The sequence below is a fragment of the Cervus elaphus genome, chromosome 1 (assembly GCF_910594005.1).
Source record: "Cervus elaphus chromosome 1, mCerEla1.1, whole genome shotgun sequence".
Lineage (NCBI taxonomy): Eukaryota > Metazoa > Chordata > Mammalia > Artiodactyla > Cervidae > Cervus > Cervus elaphus.
Window position 1 is genome coordinate 12,411,104 of NC_057815.1, and position 19,418 is coordinate 12,430,521.

At 42.1% G+C, this 19,418-nt stretch overlaps 1 protein-coding gene across 6 annotated transcripts in view; it reads left to right on the top strand.

Annotated features, from left to right (window-relative positions):
- The window catches only part of LOC122683791 (poly(A)-specific ribonuclease PARN-like), a 1,255,676-nt gene that overhangs the window by 61,340 nt on the left and 1,174,918 nt on the right, over window positions 1-19,418 (top strand). Inside the window, exon 1 of one of the 6 annotated variants that reach the window (XM_043887941.1) lies at window positions 16,601-17,160. The exons of the other annotated variants lie outside the window; for them this stretch is intronic. Within the exon in view, the coding sequence (XP_043743876.1) occupies window positions 16,950-17,160 (211 nt within the window). The 5' untranslated portion in view covers window positions 16,601-16,949. Of the gene's footprint in view, window positions 1-16,600; window positions 17,161-19,418 lie in introns of those variants that run through there. 6 annotated transcript variants of the gene reach the window in all.

Here is a 19,418-nt window from a genome sequence, read left to right on the forward strand (position 1 = left end):
CATCTGCAAATGGGGATTATAAAATGTACCACATAGGGTTGCTGTAAGCTTAAAAGATAATACATATACATTGAGTAATGTAAACATAAGAGGCAGCTGAATGAATGGTATAACTTGTTGCTATTGATGGAAGCAATATCTTCCATTTTTATTGATATCTAGCAATTTTGCTAAATCTGAGGCATAATATGAAAAATGTGACCAGATACCTTAGCAGATTTTAGGCTCAGCCTTGTATAAGCTCTCCCCTCAGAATACTTCAGTTCTGCTTCCTGAAATTCACCTTGTGTAGTATTAGTAAACAGCAAAGAAGTGATTCAGGCATATTTCTCTTCAAAAGTACCTGGGAGAAGTGGAAAGTATGATGTCATTTTCTAAGATCTCTAGCTCTCAGGCTATAATTGTGAGTTTATCTTCTGTCAGGTATGAAAATGAAAGTCATTAGGTTGTAAGTTTTCTTTGTCTCGCTAAGGTTTCAAATGGTAAGCTCAGTGGAAGAGTGTCCAAACAGAACTGGGTATGCCCAATAGCCAGATCAGATACCGTTGGGATTCATAGTATCAAAAGTAGTCTTGAAAGCTAGCACAGACTCTGATGGGAAAGATTCTTGGATGCAACTCAGAACTTGCTTCCCCTCCTGGGATATTCAGTTAGTAAATAACAGAGCAGCCATACTGGTTTCTAAGACACAGATATTTCTGTCACGGGGCTGCTTCCTCTGTGGCTCAGAGGTAAATAATCCGCCTGCAATGCAGAAGATGCAGGTTCAACCTATGGGTTGGGAAGATCTCCTGGAGGAGGGCATGGCAACCCACTTCAGTGTTCTTGCCTGGAGAATCCCATGGACAGAGGAGCCTGGAGGGCTAGAGTCTATAGGGTCGCAGAGAGTCGGGCAAAGTCGTGCCTGAGCCCTCCACAGGCCTCTCTTTACCTGAGCTTCCCGCCCCCCAGCCCGAGTCCCTCCAGACCTCCTCACATTCCAGAAACTAACGGCCTAGTTTCCTAAGGGGGCTCTGGTTCTTCGACTGGCATCTGTTCTCACTGGTCAGTGCCTAACCATGCTGCCTCTTAAATATCTCCACATTCTACAGCTAAAGCATTAGCTTAATTCCTGAGATTCTATTTGCCCATCTTTGTATTGCTGGAGTAGGAAGTATAGATGGAAATGAGAAATTGGAAAATAACCTGACTCTGCTGAACGATTCATCTATTATTTGAGTATAAGAATTTCTGTTAAAGAGCTTGAGCTCATTTTAAGGAAGTCTCTAAATCAAGAGTTGCAAACTCCTGTGGACTGGCCAAATTTGGACTGCAGATGATTTTTTTTTTTAATGGCCAGAAGTGTATAAATATACTGAATTCAAAGATTAAGCCAAAAAAGAACTGTTCATCCCAGCTACCCTCTTGTCCTACTGCTCAAATTAAAATCCCAGCCTGTTCCCTGACAGCATTAAAATTTGAAACCCCTGTTCTAAATTCATACAACACCATCTCAATTCTACTAGTATTTACTCATCACCTGATCATACAGTCTGTCACTTGAGCTGTAATGTTTCTATTTTGTTTAAGAAATGGATGCAAAGCTACTTTCAGAGGTAGCCAATTAAGATTAATTAAACATTTCACCAGACTTAACAGGTCTAATTAGATTTGATTCATCTGTAATTTTATTACCAATGAGATATCTGGATGACTAAATTATATTTTCTTAACTTCATAGGAGCCGAATGCTCATCTCTTCCCCGTGGGCTTTTTTTCTCCCTCTAAGGGATGTGATAGTGAGTCATCATCCATATTCTCCCTGTCTCCTGGTGCCATTAAGTAAAGCCCATCTGAGAGCTGATGATGGAATCTGGGGCTCTGGGGCAGCTTCTGGCTTTGGGCCACCTCCCTGAATTATTCATGTGGAGCCAGGGAGGGTAAATGTCCAGCCACAAAGATCCAGAACCAATGCCAAGGGGGAGATGCTGGCCTAAAATAATTGAGGAAACGACCACTGGCGCCACTGACTTGGAAGCTCCAAGTAGAACCACATGGCTTCAGCTCAGGTCTAGGTGGCCCTTGACCCCCCCCCCCCCAACCTCCCCCTCCTTCCTGCCCCAGCACTCCTGTTTTAACTAAGAAAGGAGCTCTGAGGAGCCAAGATGTCTCTCTGACCCGGCGTAAACCCTGTCCTTTGAGTTATTGCTCTCAGCAACCCTGCAAGAGGTTTGGGATTTTTCAGAATAAACAGCAATCCCCAGCCTCTAATTTTCCCCCAGCAGCACTCTTGTAATTATCCCATTGGTGTTAAGTTGATTGTATGTTTTTAGTATATTTACTGAATACGTATTATGCACAGAGCATGTGGTAGCACTGGTAGGGGGATGCAGAGGGGAACAGGGTACAGATCCTGATCTTTAAGTATAATAAGTAAGTTTCATTTGGAGTCAACTTCATGGTGGCTGTTGGAAGTGATGTCTTTTGAAGAATTCAAAGTCTCCAAGGAGAATCAGTGGGAAAGAATGCTGTGATCAAGTCATGATGTCTCCTCTGGCAGAATACAGAAGGGTTTCATTCCTGACCAGCAGTCTTATAAGAAAAATAATACTGTTGTCTAGTTGTCCATTTATCTATAATGCCTTACATAACAGGAAAAAAAAAATCACTGTCATTTACTCAGTACTGAATATAAGCAAGACATTAGGTAGGTGCTTAATATGCATTTACTCTCTTTTAAGAATATCTGGCATTGTTTCGTCTCAATCACCAGTGACTACTTTTAGACCTGTGATTTGACCTGTGTGGTCTATGTGGTTATCCCAGCTCTAGAAGCACAGACACAACAATTTACAGTGTGGTATGGGAAGAGCAGTACATCAGCAGTTAGAAAGCTCAGATGCTGCTAAGCGATCTTACATCTACAGCCCTCATTTTCCAAAATGTAATACGCTGGGGATAACTTGATTCTTCTGGCCCCTTTTCAACACAAGTCTGAGGAAACCTAGCTCACTTCACTGTTGTATGGACGGACTTAAAGTAATTAACAGAAGATGACCCAAACCATACACATTTTTCTCCTCCATAAACATCCGAAAGGATTAATGTTTTGCTGTCATCCTGAGAAAGGAAAGGGATGCTGTTGGAGTGAAAGAAAAATGAAACTGTTAATTGCTCAGTCATGTCTGATTCTTTGCCACCTCATGGACTGTAGCCCACCAAGCTCCTCCTGTCCATGGAATCAGGCAAGAATACTGGAGTGGGTAGTCATTCCCTTCTCCAGGGTATCTTCCCAACCCAGGGATCAAACCTGGGTCCCCTACATTTCAAGCAGATTCTTTAACATCTAAGGCCCCAGGGAAGCCCAATAAAGGCAAGGGATGCTGTTGGAGCAAGCCTATACAATTCATCTGGGTAGATTTTGGAGTCTTCCGGATTCGGGCATGATACAGTCAAGGAAGTTCCCTAGGGTACAGTGACCTTAGTACATAAAGTAAAACAAGAGATTTGTCTCTAGTAGCTGTGACCAGGTCACTGAAGGTATGCAAGGGGAATATGTTCTGATAAAGGCTACAAACTTGTTAACACTTTTAATTATGTTTGGGGCACACAGCGTTATAGAACCAGCTGACTTGGCATTATTGAAAACCTTGTCAGCTGCCATTCAGTGATTCAGCCAGCCAAGGAAGCTCTAGGGAAAGTTTGCTCATTTCTCTATTCAGGTTGTTTGTCCATCCATGTAATTTTAGAAGTATTCTTTCAACGAATCCAGCAGCCGTTAATCCTAACAAACAATAGCTTTTGAATTCCAGTCCATCCTTTATCACATAATAGTTAAGGTAGAGAGAGTAGTGGGGAGTCTTCTAGTTATATTTTGTCATCCTGTCCAGAATACAGTTGTGAGGAAATAGAGAAGTATTTGACACATGGAAGCAGGAAAATAGTCCTTTTTCAGATAAATGTTCTGGAAAGTTTTCATTCAAAGTTAAACTGTGTTGAAGTCATTATTTGTTTTATTTTGTTGCATATTTTATTTGCGCTCAACTCACAATTCCTTATGTTAAAAAGAAATGGTTTTTAAATCTACAGAATTCCAAGTACAGTATTAAATTTTGTAGCTAAAGGAAGTAAGTGTGTACCACTACTTATATTCTAACAGAAGTAGGAGAGAAAAGCCCCAAAACTTGTCTTGGTAAAGCCACACATTGGTAATTGTGCCAGGGAGTTCACGCTGCAGAATGTCTAGTGTAAGTAGTGGCTGACCTGTGAGTAAATGTTTACTTTCATACCACAGAACCCTGTGACAGCCCATTAAAAGATAATCCCTTGGTGTCTAAATCTCAGAAGTTCTCCTTTGCCAGTCAGCTTGTGGTTGGGGTTGTTCAAGACAGATGGACCATCATCCCATTTTAACATTGTATATTGATGTTTGCCTTGCCAAATCCCTCTCCCCTGCGCACATCCTTTTCTATGAGGTAAAAGAAATTGTAATCTCTGGACTCATTTGATAAATTTATAAACCTTCTTAGGATAAAGGGAACTTCAGAATTTGGTTCAATCCCTATAGGTCTGAGTTGAGAAAGAGAGAGAGACAGAGATAAAGACAGACAGGAGGAGGGAGGTGTCCATTCATATGTACCATACCTTCCATGGTCAAGCTAGTCATTTAATTTAAGATGCATGGACCTCTCCTGAAAATTTCATCAAGTATATAATAATATCAGCAACAAGTTACATCAGTTGAGTGATTGAATACTCATTGTGTGCCAAGAAATGGAGGCTGAGTGCCTTGGAATGTCAGCATAGAAACTGTATGTCAGGCTAGGTTCATGTTGTAGAGTTAGCTCCCCAACAGATGAGGGAAACCTTCAGAGAGAAATCAGGGCCAATGAGGCAGCCCTTAGGGACAAGGTCAATGCCAGTCCTACTGCACTGTGGCAAAATGGAAAGATATGGAGGAGGAATGAGATTTGCAATGCTTCTTAATGCTTATGGGAGTTTTTCCCCCTGAAAAACATCTGAGCATACAGAAGTTTGTACACAATTCCAGGAATTGTTACAGAAATCCTGAAATCTAATCACAGGCAGTTTGGACTCCTGGATTAAGACAAAAAGAGCTAGGAGGAGAAAGCATCTGATTCTTACTAGGAGGCTTCTGTATTGCAGACATTTGACATACATATAAACACACCTTGACTATGGCCATGAAAGATACGGCTTGTGGGCCCCATTTGGTAGATCCAGAATCTGAGATTCTCAAAAGTTAAACATCCACAGAGATCACATGGCTAGCAAGCACTAGGCAGGCATTCAAAACTCTTTATTCCTGACTTGCCAGTGTTAGCATTTGAGTCAACCATGAGAGAGAGAGCGAGCCTCAAACACAACAGAGATGAACATTTTTATAAGAGATTATTGATGTTAGAAACTCTGTATATATCTCATGATAGGTACATTAAATATATCACAATTCATCCACATAATGGAATATCATACATCACTACAAGCCATATTTTCACAAATTTTTTAATGATATGAGGAAATGTTCATAGTTGCAAGGTCACAGAAGCAGGATTCAAATATGTATATTTATCATAGCCTATATATGTGTATGTGTGTGTGTGCACATATATAGATACGAGAAAATTAATGATAAAAAATAGGAGTTTTGTCATTTAGTCATTCATGTTTGCATTATAATGATAACTTATTAATTCTGTAATCAAGAAATAGTCAATCTAACAGTTGAAGTATATTACTTAGATGTTAACTGTCTTTTTTTTTAACTGCCTTAAGATAGAGCATAAAGGAACTAGAAGGGATATAGCACAATCCCTTTTTAAAATTTTTATTTACTTATTTATTTTTTAAATTGAAGAGTAGTTGATTTACAATACTATATTAGTTTCAGGTATACAGCATAGTGATTCAATATCTGTGCAGATTACACTCTATCATAGGTTATTAACCTCAGATACGCAGATGACATCACCCTTAGGGCAGAAAGTGAAGAAGAACTAACAGCCTCTTGATGAAAGAGGAGAGTGAAAAAATTGGCTTAAAGCTCAACATTCAGAAAACTAACATCATGGCATCCAGTCTCATCACTTCATGACAAATAGACAGGGAAACAGTGGCTGACTTTATTTTTCTGGGCTCCAAAATCACTGCAGATGGTGACTGCAGCCATGAAATTAAAAGACGCTTACTCCTTGGAAGGAAAGTTATGACCAACCTAGATAGCATATTAAAAAGCAGAGACATTACTTTGCCAACAAAGGTCCGTCTGGTCAAGGCTATGGTTTTTCCAGTGGTCATGTATGGATGTGAGAGTTGGACTGTGAAGAAAGCTGAGCACCGAAGAATTGATGCTTTTGAACTGTGGTGTTGGAGAAGACTCTTGAGAGTCCCTTGGACTGCAAGGAGATCCAACCAGTCCATCCTAAAGGAGATCGGTCCTGGGTGTTCATTGGAAGTACTGATGCTGAAGCTGAAACTCCAGTACTTTGGCCACCTGATGTGAAGAGCTGACTCATTTGAAACAACCCTGATGCTGGGAAAGATTGGGGGCAGGAGGAAAAGGGGACTACAGAGGATGAGTTGATTGGATGGCATCACTGACTCAATGGACATGGGTTTGGGTGGACTCTGGGAGTTGGTGATGGACAGGGAGGCCTGGTGTGCTGCTTTTCATGGGGTCACAAAGAGTCAGACACGACTGAGCGACTGAACTGATAGTTTATTATAAAATAAGAGCTATAATCCTCTTTGGCATGCAGTATATAGGGGCTTCCCTCGTAGCTCAATCGGTTAAGAATCTGCCTGCAATGCAGGAGACCTGGGTTCAATTTCTGGATCAGGAAGATCCCTTGGAGAAGGAAATGGCAACCCACCCCAGTATTCTTGCCTGGAGAATCCCACGGACAAGAGAAGCATGGCAGGCTACAGTCCACGGAGTTGCAAGAGTCAGACACAACTTTGTGACTAAACCACCATGCAGCACATCCTTGTTTCTCGTGTTGGTTTGTATCTCTTAATCTTATACCTCTAATTTGTCCCTCCTGCCTTTACTTTATTCTTTGGTAACCACAAGTTTATTTTCTATATCTGTGATTTTGTTTCTGTTTTGCATATACCTTCATTTGTGGTTTTAGTTTTTTTTAGATTTCCACATATAAGTGATATTATATGGTATTGTCTTTCTCTGACTGACTTAATTTTCTAAGCATAATATTCTCTAGGTCCGTTCATGTTGCTCCAGATGGCAGAATTTAATTCTTTTTTATGGCTGAGTAATATTTCTGTGTGTATGTGTGTGTGTGTGTGTGTGTGTGTGTGTGTGTGTGTGTTACATCTTAACCCTATCCTCTGTTGATGGACATTTAGGTTGTATCCATGTCTTAGCTATTATAAATAATGCTGCTATGACCATTAAGGTGTATGTATAATTTCAAATTAGTGTTTTTCTACATATATACCCAGGAATAGAAAGCTGGGTCATATATGATCCATAGATCGTATAGGATCTCTATTTCTAGTTTTTTGAGGAACCTCCACACTGTTTTCCATAGTGGCTGTGAAAGTGAAAGTGGCTCACTTGTGTCTGACTCTTTGTGCCCCCTTGGACTATACAGTCCATGAGAATTCTCCAGGCGGGAATACTGGAGTGGATCCCTCCTCCAAGGGATCTTCCCAACCCAGGGATTGAACCCAGGTCTCCTGCATTGCAGGTGGATTCTTTACCAGCTGAACCACAAGGGAAGCTCAGGAATACTGGATTGGATAACCTGTCCCTTCTCCAGCGGATCTTCTGGATCGAGGAATCGAACCAGGGTCTCCTGCATTGCAGGTGGATTCTTTACCAACTGAGCTATCAGGGAAGCCCAAATCACTCAGTCATGTCCGACTCTTTGCAACCCCATGGACTATACAGTCCGTGGAGTTCTCCAGACTGGAATAGTGGAGTGGGTAGCCTTTCCCTTCTCCAAGGAGTCTTAACCCAGGGATCAAACCCAGGTCTCCCGCATTGCAGACAGATTCTTTACCAGCTGAGCCACAAGGCTGTACAAATTTATATTCCCACCAGCTGTGTAGGAGGGTTCCCTTTTCTCTGCATCCTTTCCAACATTTGTTGTTTTTGAATGCTAACCATTAATAGGTGTGAGGTGATATCTCATTGTTGTCTTTGATTTGCATTTCTCTATTAACTAGTTGTGTTGAATATCTTTTCATATGCCTATTAGCCATCTGTATATTTTCTTCAGAAAAATGTATATTTAGATATTCTGACCATTTTTTGATTGGGTTGTTTGGGGTTTTTTTTTATATTGAGTTATATGAGCTCTTTGTATATTTTAAATATTAGCCTCTTGTCAGTCCCATCATTTGCAAATATTTGTCCCCATTCCATAGATTGCCTTTTTGTTTTGTCAGTGGTTTCCTTTGCTGTGCAAAAGCCTGTAAGTCTGATTAGGCCCCATTTGTTTATTTTTGCATTTGTTTCTTTTGCCTTAGGAGACTTATTAAAAAAAATGTTGCTACAATTTGTTAAACAGTGGTCTGCCTATGTTGTCTCCTAGGAGTTTTATGGGCTCCATTCTTACATTTAAATCTGTAAACTATTTTGTGTTACTTTTATATATGGTGTGAGGGAATGGTGCAATCCCTTTTTAATGGTGGGAAGACTAAGACTAGATAAACATGGCCTAAAATTAAGTAGGACTTGCATAATATCAGTGCAGATGTTGTAATTCATAGTATAGTCTTTCATATTTTTTTTCTTCTTATGAATGCTTTATGAAGAAGTACCACCTTATCTGGAGAAAAATGTTCTCACAGTGAAACAATGCTTTTGATCTCTGGTTACCATGTATATGTGAACTCTGAAGTAGGGCTCTGCTCAGAAAGACAGATTGCCCAGATCCCTGCAAACTGTCTGTCTTCTGTTCCTCAACACCTCTTGCCAAGGGGACATCTAGTCTTACCCCACCCAGGATTTGAAACCATGAGAACAGGGATTCCTAATTCTCTCCTGAAAGGTAATTTACTGCAAGTGGCTCCTTCTCTTGGAATCTCCCTCCTCAAATCATCTCCTAGAGCCTGAGCCAGAAGCCAAGTCGAACACCCCACTTCCTCAGCGGAACCCACCCACCAGAGAGTTTTTCTGCCAAAGATTTACCATGGAAGGATTTCAGCCTCTGAGGAATATTCAAATATATGTACATTTGTTTCCCTAATTGCCATAATATTTACATTGTCATTATCAGTAGATTACATTATACATTTATTTAGAACTATCATTTGCAGTGTTCTCCCCTAATTAGGAAAGGAAACAGCTCTTTGGCATGTAAGAGAATATGTCATGTCCTCTTTGACTGATCACTTGAATAGAACAGGGATTATAAGTATTTACTTAAGGATTTCTAAAGTAGGGCTGACCAGATCTAGGCAGAATGAAAATGATTTCTCAGGAATCTTCTGCTCTCACAGGTTAAGGAGGGGAGGAGGGACGAATGGAAGAGCAGGTCTTTGGGGTTAAATGGCATTTGTCACCAATTTTAATGGGACTGGAAAGTGGTTTGGTTGGTGTTTCAGTTTGAATTGTGCTGTTTACTTGATCAGGGTCCTTGCTTTTGAGTATGTAATGGTGATAGTATAAGTCTCAGGGTCACTCCTTGACTAGTTTGCCAGTGAGCTGCTCAGAGGAAAGCTCTTCAAAATTGCTTCTTTATTAAGGGGAAAAAAATACCTCTTTTAAGTCATTTTTTGCCATTAGTTCAAATTATAAAAATGTTTTCAAAAAGTCAATTTTAAAAAATAACTAATTTGTATTATAATCTTGGATGCAAATGGAAAGAAAGATTTGAAACTAGGTTTTTTAAAAAATTAAACTAGTTGTACAGTCAACATTTCTGCTTATATTTACCTATAGGAACTATAAAATGCATGATGAATTTTGGCTTTTTCTGGCATTGCCCACATAAAATATATTGCTTATATATGAAAAAATGACTATACTGTAGGGGATAAACTTAGAGAGAGTTCACCCTAAGTGTAGCTGTGTTAATATAAGAGGAAAGACTGTATTTACTAATACCATTTCTAGTTAATAGTGTGTGAAGTTTAATTACAAAATCCTATACAAGGAATTTATTGCATACAATTGGGGTCAGTTAAAATAACTTTCTTAAAGCGTAGCAGATTTAAATAGATTTGTGTCAACATAGCTTTCCAGGCCGCCATCATTATCAAATTATTCCATATTATCTTCAAGGGGAAATGGTTTTAGACCCAGTGGTAAACATAGTTTGGTGCTCTACTTTGAAGGCAGGGGTCGTGTGTGAGTGCGGAAATAACTTACCACTTTAGTTCACTGTAGTAGACATTTTTGAATAATAGCCAAAGGGTTTTTGTCAGCTTCAGGAATTTACTGAGTACACACTTTCACTTTTCAGAAGTGGCCCTGGAATCAAACTCTTAATAGAATGAGATAACAAGTCAGTGTCAGAGACTCCAGAAATGACTTGAGGGTTCTTTGTAGAATTTTCACATATGAGGAATGTTCAGAAGAGTCAGTAAAACTAAACTATGGAGCCAAGTAGTCAAGGTGGGAAATGTCCACTTAATAATTGCCAACAGAAAAGACAAGCGTATAGATCTTCAAATAATGATCGAGCAATCCGGCGTGGGTCAAGGCATAGCAGACCCAGAGTTCTCAAGGGGTTCCAAGTCAATAGTTCTCGACCAAAAGCTGGACTTTTCTTCTTACTTCAGTTGTGACTTGGAACAGTTCACATCATTTCTTTTAAAGTGATTTATCTTTGCAATGAGTACAGTAGCACCAGGTGCTTTCTTTGGATATGTAGCATTTAACGCAGCTGTTAATGGTACATTTCTTTCTGTGATACTTGCTTAAATATTTGTCTCCTCTTTTAGACATTAAGTTCCTTTGCTCACCCTTATATTCCCAGCGTAAATTACATGCCTGGCGCACAGCAAGCGTTCCATGATGATTTGTTGAACAGGAACTTATTTCAATGGAAAATTACGGAGGACATGTGAAACAATTCATGTAGTTAGCCTTGTGCCGACATTGAGTAAGTCTTCAGCGCATGTGAGACACCCTTATTGTTGTTGTTGTTATTATTTACATTGAGTAAATGTTTTTAAATAAAATAAGTTCTAGGCTATTTCAGGATAAACCTCAGCAGGTAACACAAATCAGTGGGCACTAAGAAACTATATTTTATTAGGTCATGTCATATTGGTCAAGCCTAAGGAAACCTCTAAAATTTGGCTTCTCAGCCAGAAAGGCAATTCATCGATTTACAATAGAAGATATATTTTTTTCCCTAGGGGTCAGGACTTCCTGAAATCAGTGTCTTTGGAACACAGAATTAGTTCTAAATGTTGCTTTTAAGCTCTGAATACAAACAAAGGGAGCTGTCTTTATGGTCTTGTAGGGTTTGAGATGTGGGCTGGAGACTTAGTTCCACTATTCTGGTACCTTTCTGGTTGCTAGAAAGGTATGTAAAACATGTCTGTCAGCCTCTCTTTCTCACTGTTTATCTTCCCTTAGAGAATGAAGGATAAATATGACAGTTCTGCTATCTATATCTAATATAATTTTGAAGCTGAAAGAAACCTTGGTGGTGGTTTAATTGCTAAATCATGTCCAATTCTTGCGACCCCATGAACTGTAGCCCACCAGGTTCCTCTGTCCTTGGGATTTTCCAGGCAAGAATACTGGAGTGGGTTGCCATTTCCTTCTCCAGGGGATCTTTCTGACCTAAGGATCAAATCTGGGTTTCTTGTGTTATAGGAAGTCTCCTGCATTGCAAGCAGATTCATTACCAACTGAGCCACCAGGGAAGCCCTTAAAAGGAACCTTCAGTTCAGTTCAGTCGCTCAGTTGTGTCCCAACTCTCTGCGACCCCATGAATCGCAGCACGCCAGGCTGTCCATCACCAACTCCTGGAGTCCACTCAAACCCATGTCCATCAAGTCGGTGATGCCATCCAACCATCTCATCCTGTGTCGTCCCCTTTTTCTCCTGCCCCCAATCCCTCCCAGCATCAGGGTCTTTTCCAATGAGTCAACACTTCGCATGAGGTGGCCGAAGTATTGGAGTTTCAGCTTCAGCATCAGTACTTCCAATGAACACCCAGGACCGATCTCCTTTAGGATGGACTGGTTGCATCTCCTTGCAGTCTAAGGGACTCTCAAGAGTCTTCTCCAACACCACAGTTCAAAAGCATCAATTCTTCGGTGCTCAGCTTTCTTCACAGTCCAACTCTCACATCCATACATAACCACTGGAAAAACCATAGCCTTGACCAGACGGACCTTTGTTGGCAAAGTAATGTCTCTGCTTTTTAATATGCTATCTAGGTTGGTCATAACTTTCCTTCCAAGGAGTAAGCGTCTTTGAATTTCATGGCTGCAGTCACCATCTGCAGTGATTTTGGAGCCCAGAAAAATAAAGTCAGCCACTGTTTCCACTGTTTCCCCATCTATTTGCCATGAAGTGATGGGACTGGATGCCATGATGTTAGTTTTCTGAATGTTGAGCTTTAAGCCAACTTTTTCACTCTCCTCTTTCACTTTCATCAAGAGGCTGTTAGTTCTTCTTCACTTTCTGCCATAAGGGTGGTGTCATCTGCATATCTGAGGTTATTGATATTTCTCCTGGCGATCTTGATTCCAGCTTGTGCTTCTTCCAGCCCAGCATTTCTCATGGTGTACTCTACATATAAGTTAAATAAGCAGGGTGACAATATACAGCCTTGACTTACTCCTTTTCCTATTTGGAACCAGCGTGTTGTTCCATGTCCAGTTCTAACTGTTGCTTCCTGACCTGCGTATAGGTTTCTCAAGAGGCAAGTCAGGTGATCTGGTATTCCCATCTCTTTCTAGGGAGCATCTATTTTCCTAAACCCAACATCTTACACATCTGTATTATAGATGATAAATGTGAGCCTTGAAGAGGTGACTTTGCCTAGGAAATACAGATCGGTTGTAACAAAGCAAGGGCCTGACCCTGGTTTTCTGGAGAATTTTTGTTCTTTCCAGTTCCCTACCCTGCTTTATCTAACATTCCCTATTGTTGTGTAGTTTGGGAGGGGACCCTCAAACATTATTCACATCCTGGTCCTGAGTATCTGTACATGTTGCTTTATATAAAAAAGTGATGGAGATTTTCCTGGATTATAATCTAGGGGCTAGAAATGCAATCACATGTATATTTGAGAACTAGGGAAAGGTGAATCAGAAATACACAATGGAAAAGGTGATGTGAAGACCTGGCAAAGAGAAATTTGAAGATGCTGGCCTGGAAGACTCGAGTGACATGGCGACAATTCGAAGAATGCTGGCAGATACTTGGAGCTGGAAGAGGCGAGGAACGGATTCTCCCCTAGAGCCTCTGGAGGAAGGAGGACACTGCCAACACAGTGCCTTTGATTTTGGCACACTGCTACTGATTTCAGACTTTTGGCCTCTAGAACTATGAGAAGATCAATTTCTGCTATTTTAAAGCACCATGCTTGTGGTAATTTGTTATAGCAGCCACAGGAAACAAATATACCTATGAAAATAGAAGTCTTATTTTCCTAGTTAAAGATTTGATTTATTTGCTGACCTGACCCCACCAATATAACATCAGCAACAAGGTAGCTTCAGAATTAAAATTGAAGTGAATTCCTGCTTTTTTGACAGCAATTTAAACTAGATCCTACTGTTTCCCTAGTAGTTTTGAGCAAATAAACTCTGGACTAATATGATTTCATTTGCAAAAAAATATGGACTTATGATATGGCCACAGGGCAAATTATTTTATACATAGATCATCTTGGAAATCACACACACTTTTTTGTCCAAGTCACCTTGAGGGAAGCTATCATTTTCTTTTTATTAGGTATATCAAGCTTTTCTAGTGTTTAAACTTCTTTACACATTATCCTCACTTTCCTGGAGTAGCTTTCCAAACAGAAGCCTATTATAACAGAGAAAAATAGAGGTCATCAGATGAGCTCTTCTTAAACATCTTCTCTATCAGAAATGTCTCTATTCTGACAGACCCAGAACAGGCATCTGTCACCCAGGTCCTGTTTCCTTCCTTGCTTTTCTCTCAATCCAAAGCTAATCTATGTCTGCCCTGGAGGACATCCACTTCTGCCTTCTTGAGGACCTTGCTCTGTCAATTTTCCCATCTCCTCTAACCTCAAACTCGTTTTTTCTCCATCGGCTCATACCCTTTAACATATAAATATACTCACATTTTTTTTCCATCTTAAAAAATCATTAACTGCACATTTCCTTCTAATGACTGGCACACCTCTCTTCTCAGTCAAATGTTTGGGAAGAAAATCCTTGTCTCCACTTTATCACCGCCTATTTCTTTCTTTTACTCACTGCTTGCCTTCCAGTTTGCACCCATCCTCAGTTACCCATGTACCACGGTCAGTGGTACTTGTAACTTTCCTGCCCTCTGGACAACACTGGACTCTGTTTGGGGAATTACAAATTAGAGCTTCTACTGGCCAGGTACTGTGCTAGGTGCTCTGTTCCAGAAAAGAGCAGATGTGATTTCTACCCTCATGGAACTCAGCTGATCAGCCACTTCTGGTTAATACACAGGTCCCTTGATTTCCACTTCTCCCTTTGGCAGGTTTACTTGAACGCCATTTAAATTTCCCTATTTGTGAAGTTCCCTCTCTTCCTCCCTTCATCCCTTTCCTTATTATACATGTCTTCTCGAGGCAATTACCTCTACACCCATGGCTTCAACTACTTTGTACGTACTCCAATGACAATTTTAATATTGTTCTCATTTAACAGTTTTAGTTTACATAGGACATGTCATTTACTAAAACCATAGATTCCAATTTGCTCCATGAAAAATATCATAGTCTTAACTGTCAGCACAGCGTTAGGGGATTTCCCCAACTACATTTTAAAATTGATTTAGTATGTGTTATTTTCAAAAACATAAGATGGGATATCACAAAATGGACTTGGCCTACAGAAGTTTACATCTAACTTTCAACTGGAGAGCTCTAATTCCATGCTCTCATTAACAGAGCCCCAAATGATCTTCCTCCTCAAACCTCTTCCTCTTTCTGCACTGTCTAGGAAAAAGTCACTGTGCTCTCCCTAGTTCCCTCAGTCAGAACCCTAGTAGCCATTTTTGCCTCTCTTTTCCCCCTCTTGCTCCGTATCTAGTCACCAAATGACCTCAAATCCTTTCCCACCACACCAGTCTCTGCCACTGCCTTTAGTTTAAACTCTCACTCCGCTCTTAGATGAATAAAAAGTCTCTTCATTGCTCTTGTTTCTTTCATCAATCCTCCTTATTGTCCATAGTGTCCTCACTAGAAACCACCTGATTGTGACTCCTTAACGTCACAACATTCAAAGGCTTTCATGTTTCTGGGGGGAAAAAAAATCAAGCTCTTTACCCCAGAACCTACTTTGGGGTTAGACAGATCTAGGTTTGAATTTCAGGTTCAAGTACTTGGCAGCAGTGTGAGTGACCTCAGACAACTGGACTTTCTAAGCCTTTGTTTTCTCCTGTGCCTGACGGAGCTCATCGAGGGCAGGGCTATTGCAGGAACACAGTGCCTAGAAAGTAGGAGGGACTAACCAATGTTGAAGGAAGGGAAAGAATTTTAAAATCCACTTCAAAAAATTGTTCTCCCTTAGAGAAAATCCTATGCCACTTCCAATCAAATTTGACTTCTACCTTTCTTTTCTGATAATCACAATAAGGTGCCTTTGCGGATCCAAACGATCGGAGACCAAATCCTGGCCATACCCCTGAGCAATCATGTGACCTTGGGAACATATCTTTACCATCACCTTCATTAAATCAAAACCGCGGTACTTCACTTTGCGACTCTTCAGTTTTGTATGAGAAAATCGTGCTTTATGCTTTATGTTACCGGTGAAAGTAGGGAAACCTGGAGACTCGTGCCGTGGAAGAGAGAAACAGCGAGAAAACCGAGTTGCTGAATCCCAGCGTTTCAGAGTTGGGAGGGAGGCGTTCGGTCCCTAATTTACCGAGGAGGAAGCGGAGGGGTGACGTGTCCTGGAGTCTCATTCAAGACACAGACACAGCTCTTTATTGAGGACCCGGGGGGTTGCTATGGTTAAACTGAAGGCGGAAACTAACACTCTTTCGAAGTCAATTTGAGAGGAGCATTTAGTTACAAAAGCTGTCAACAATTCGGGTGTAACTAAGTTCATTGAGGAATGCATCAAATGAGTCAGCTGTCAGACCCGGTGAAACCGAGTTGCTTAACGGAACTGACTCTTTACTAACAAGCCTTCTATAGGGTCCACTGACTCTCTAGCTTCGATTCACAAACTCCCGCAATGCTTCCCGAAGGACACGGAAAGCTCCGAGTGCCGCACGAGGAATGGAAACAAGAGTCCGGGGCGCGCCACTCGAGGGGCGGGGCAGTCGCAGGGTGGGGGCGGGGCATTGTGAGTCACGTGCCTGCTCTCTGAGGCGGGCGCAGGGAGGAACCTCTGTGTGTGATTGGTCCGTCGTAACCAGGTGACCGAAGGACGCATTCCGGTTGGCAAGGGCCAGCCAGGCGAGCGGCTTTCAGTCTGGAGGCGGCGGCGGAAGGAGGAGGAGCTCCGACCGCGCTCTCTCCCGGCAGTGGCTGTGCGTCTCAGCGCTTGTCGGGTCCCCACCCCTTTTAAATAAGCCCGGCTGGTCGCAGCCTTCACTGACTAGCTGACTCCGGGGAGGCGGCGGCGGCGAGACAGCGGGGGTGCGGCCGGGCCGGAGCCCTGCTCCGGCCCCGGCGGCGTGGCGGACAGGAGAGAGGCAGGCGAGGCCGCGTCTACCTGTGCGGCGCAGCCCCGGCATAGCCCGGGTCTGCCGGTGCCCGCCGCTCCATTGTTGGGGGAGGGGGCGGTCTCTGAGCTTGGCGGAGTCCGGGGCCGAGCGGAGGCGCCCCATGGGGAACACGTTGAGCTGTTGCGTGTGCCTCAGTGCCAACCGGCGCGTGGGGCCTGCGCCAGACTCCGAGTCTGAGGTCTACGAGGCGGCGGCCGGAGACCCGGTGGCCGTAGCACCGGCGCCGGCTGCCGTGGAACCCACCGAGTTGGATTTCCGAGCGGGTGAAGGCCACCACCTGCAGCACATCAGCGACCGGGAGATGCCCGAAGGTAAGGAAGCGGCCGGCGCGCCTCGCCCCTCGCGGGGCCGGCCCCGTCTGCTCTCGGGCTTACCTCTGGCCTCCGCCGACCCCCAGGTCCCCCGGGAGGAAGCCGCCGCCTAGGGCTCCTTCCTGCCTGGAGTTGGCTCTCTCGGGGCTGGGCACCAAGGACGGAGGCTGGCCACCAAGGACGGAGGCTGGCCCTGCCTGGCGTCCCCACCCCTTATTCTTTCTCCGTCGCGTCCGGCCAGTCTTTCTCCCTCTTCTCTACCCGAACGCCCAATTCTTCCTCATTCCCTTTTCGCAACCCGACCCAAGACCCTCAAGTCTGTGGCTCCTGTTCGTGATTCTATTTAACATCTTGTGGGACTTTGTAAAGACTTTCTGATGTATTCTCTCTTTTCTCAATGAAAACTTAAATACTCCCAACTTCGGCGATATCCATCCCATCTTCCAATCCTTACCTATTCAGGTGGTACCTAAGAGAAGGAACGAGGTAAGGATCTAGATACACTTCCACTCGTTAGGATAGTTGATACTCGGGACAATTAAGACAGATTTTAGGGTTTGTTATTTAAAATCAAAACTGCTATCGACAGAGTTAGTGTGGCGTTAAGTAATATTCTGTCTAGAGTTGTCCTGATTGAAGCGACCTTATTCTAACTATAATTTGAAAACGATAAGAAAGAAAAAGGTTAGAGGGGGTCTTAAAATAACTGAACGGTGTGAAACGTTACTGCAACGGCTGCAGGGAATAGTTTTGTTGTTGTTGTTGTTGTTTTTACCCAAAGACGATCCCACGGAGCTCAGATTAAGATTCCCACTTTGACACAAAAATGTCTTCAGCTCCCCAGCTTTAACCAACTTCACTTGCATGTTGCCTCTTCTAAGGGAGGATTGGGGGTGGTTCCTGAGACTGTTGGTCAAAAGTTTCAAAGGAGAAAAGAGAAATTCAGACTGTAATTTGTAATGCAAAGATTTGGCAGTTGAGATGGCAGATCCTGCAGGAAAGTTGTCTCCATGGCTACCTCTCCTTCCAACCCCCTCCTGCCCGTGGAATCCTAGTCAACTTTTATAACGTTCAGGGAAAATTCTGAAGACGAAGTGGCTGGGGGTGGGGGTGGGTTGTCATGGAGAAGAGGAGAGAGAGGAGAGGAAATGTTTGATTTTTTTTTTTCCTCTAGAATTTTGAGACTGGACGGCTCTAGGTTCTAAAAAAAAAGATTCTGGATGACACTGTGGCTCATTAATCAAGACTGTGTTCTTTAAAGTAGAAAACATTGTGCCGTAAAGATGTTAAAGCCCCACTGGCCCACTTGTTTCATTTAAATGCCAGAGAGTATTTCTTTATTTCATAGAGGATATGTCTTATAGCTCTTCTATTTAAATTTTATTTGGGTTTACTTAATTTCTTTCAAAGTTAGAATAGGTAAGCCTGTGAACTCACCCATATGATGGACATGGCTTTGTAAGTGGAAAGTACTCCCTTTTCAGAATACTCAGATACTGTGAAAGCACAAATTAATGTAAATTAATTGTAGCTTTAAAAACAAAGCTTGTGCATACCTGTGAAAACTGCTCAGCTTGTTGCTATAAGGTAAGCCTCTAAGTGATTTTAAAAAACAGTAGTAGGCTAGTGTAGGGAGACCAAAATTGGACTTCTGTATGATTCTTTTACGATTTACAACATATTTTCGGGTGTATTTCACCTGACCCTTCCATCTATAAATAAGGCCTGTGAATATTCTCCCTGTGATGCCAGTGAAGAAGCCAAGACTTAGAGCTCTGAAATAACTGTGTAACATAGCTACTGAACAGAAGAGACAGACTTGAGAATGGTAGATACACCAAATTCAGTTGTTGGGTGCTTAAAAAAAAGTTTGGAATGCACTTTTTATTTTATAATTTATCCATAAGATAGGCCTAACTCAACTTCAGTTTGGTTATTTCCATTTGAGTTTATTGTTCACAACTCAGAAGCAACACATACCTCTGCATTCTGTGTCTGTACATTTCTTACAATGGATAGGAATAAAAGAAGTCGTGAAATAGCCTCAATTTACCAGTCAGGTAAACATGTTGGTATATTTTAAAGAGTTTGTTCTGCTGACTCAAATTGAAGCCGAGAATGCCCTGGACAGAGGGACATTAGGAGAAACCGGTAAGGGGGCAGGTAAGGTACGAAGCATTTAGTGAGGGGGAGTGCTGAGCCGGGAACTAGAAAAAGAGGGTTCATGAGCACAGAATTTACCTTTTTATGTTTGACAT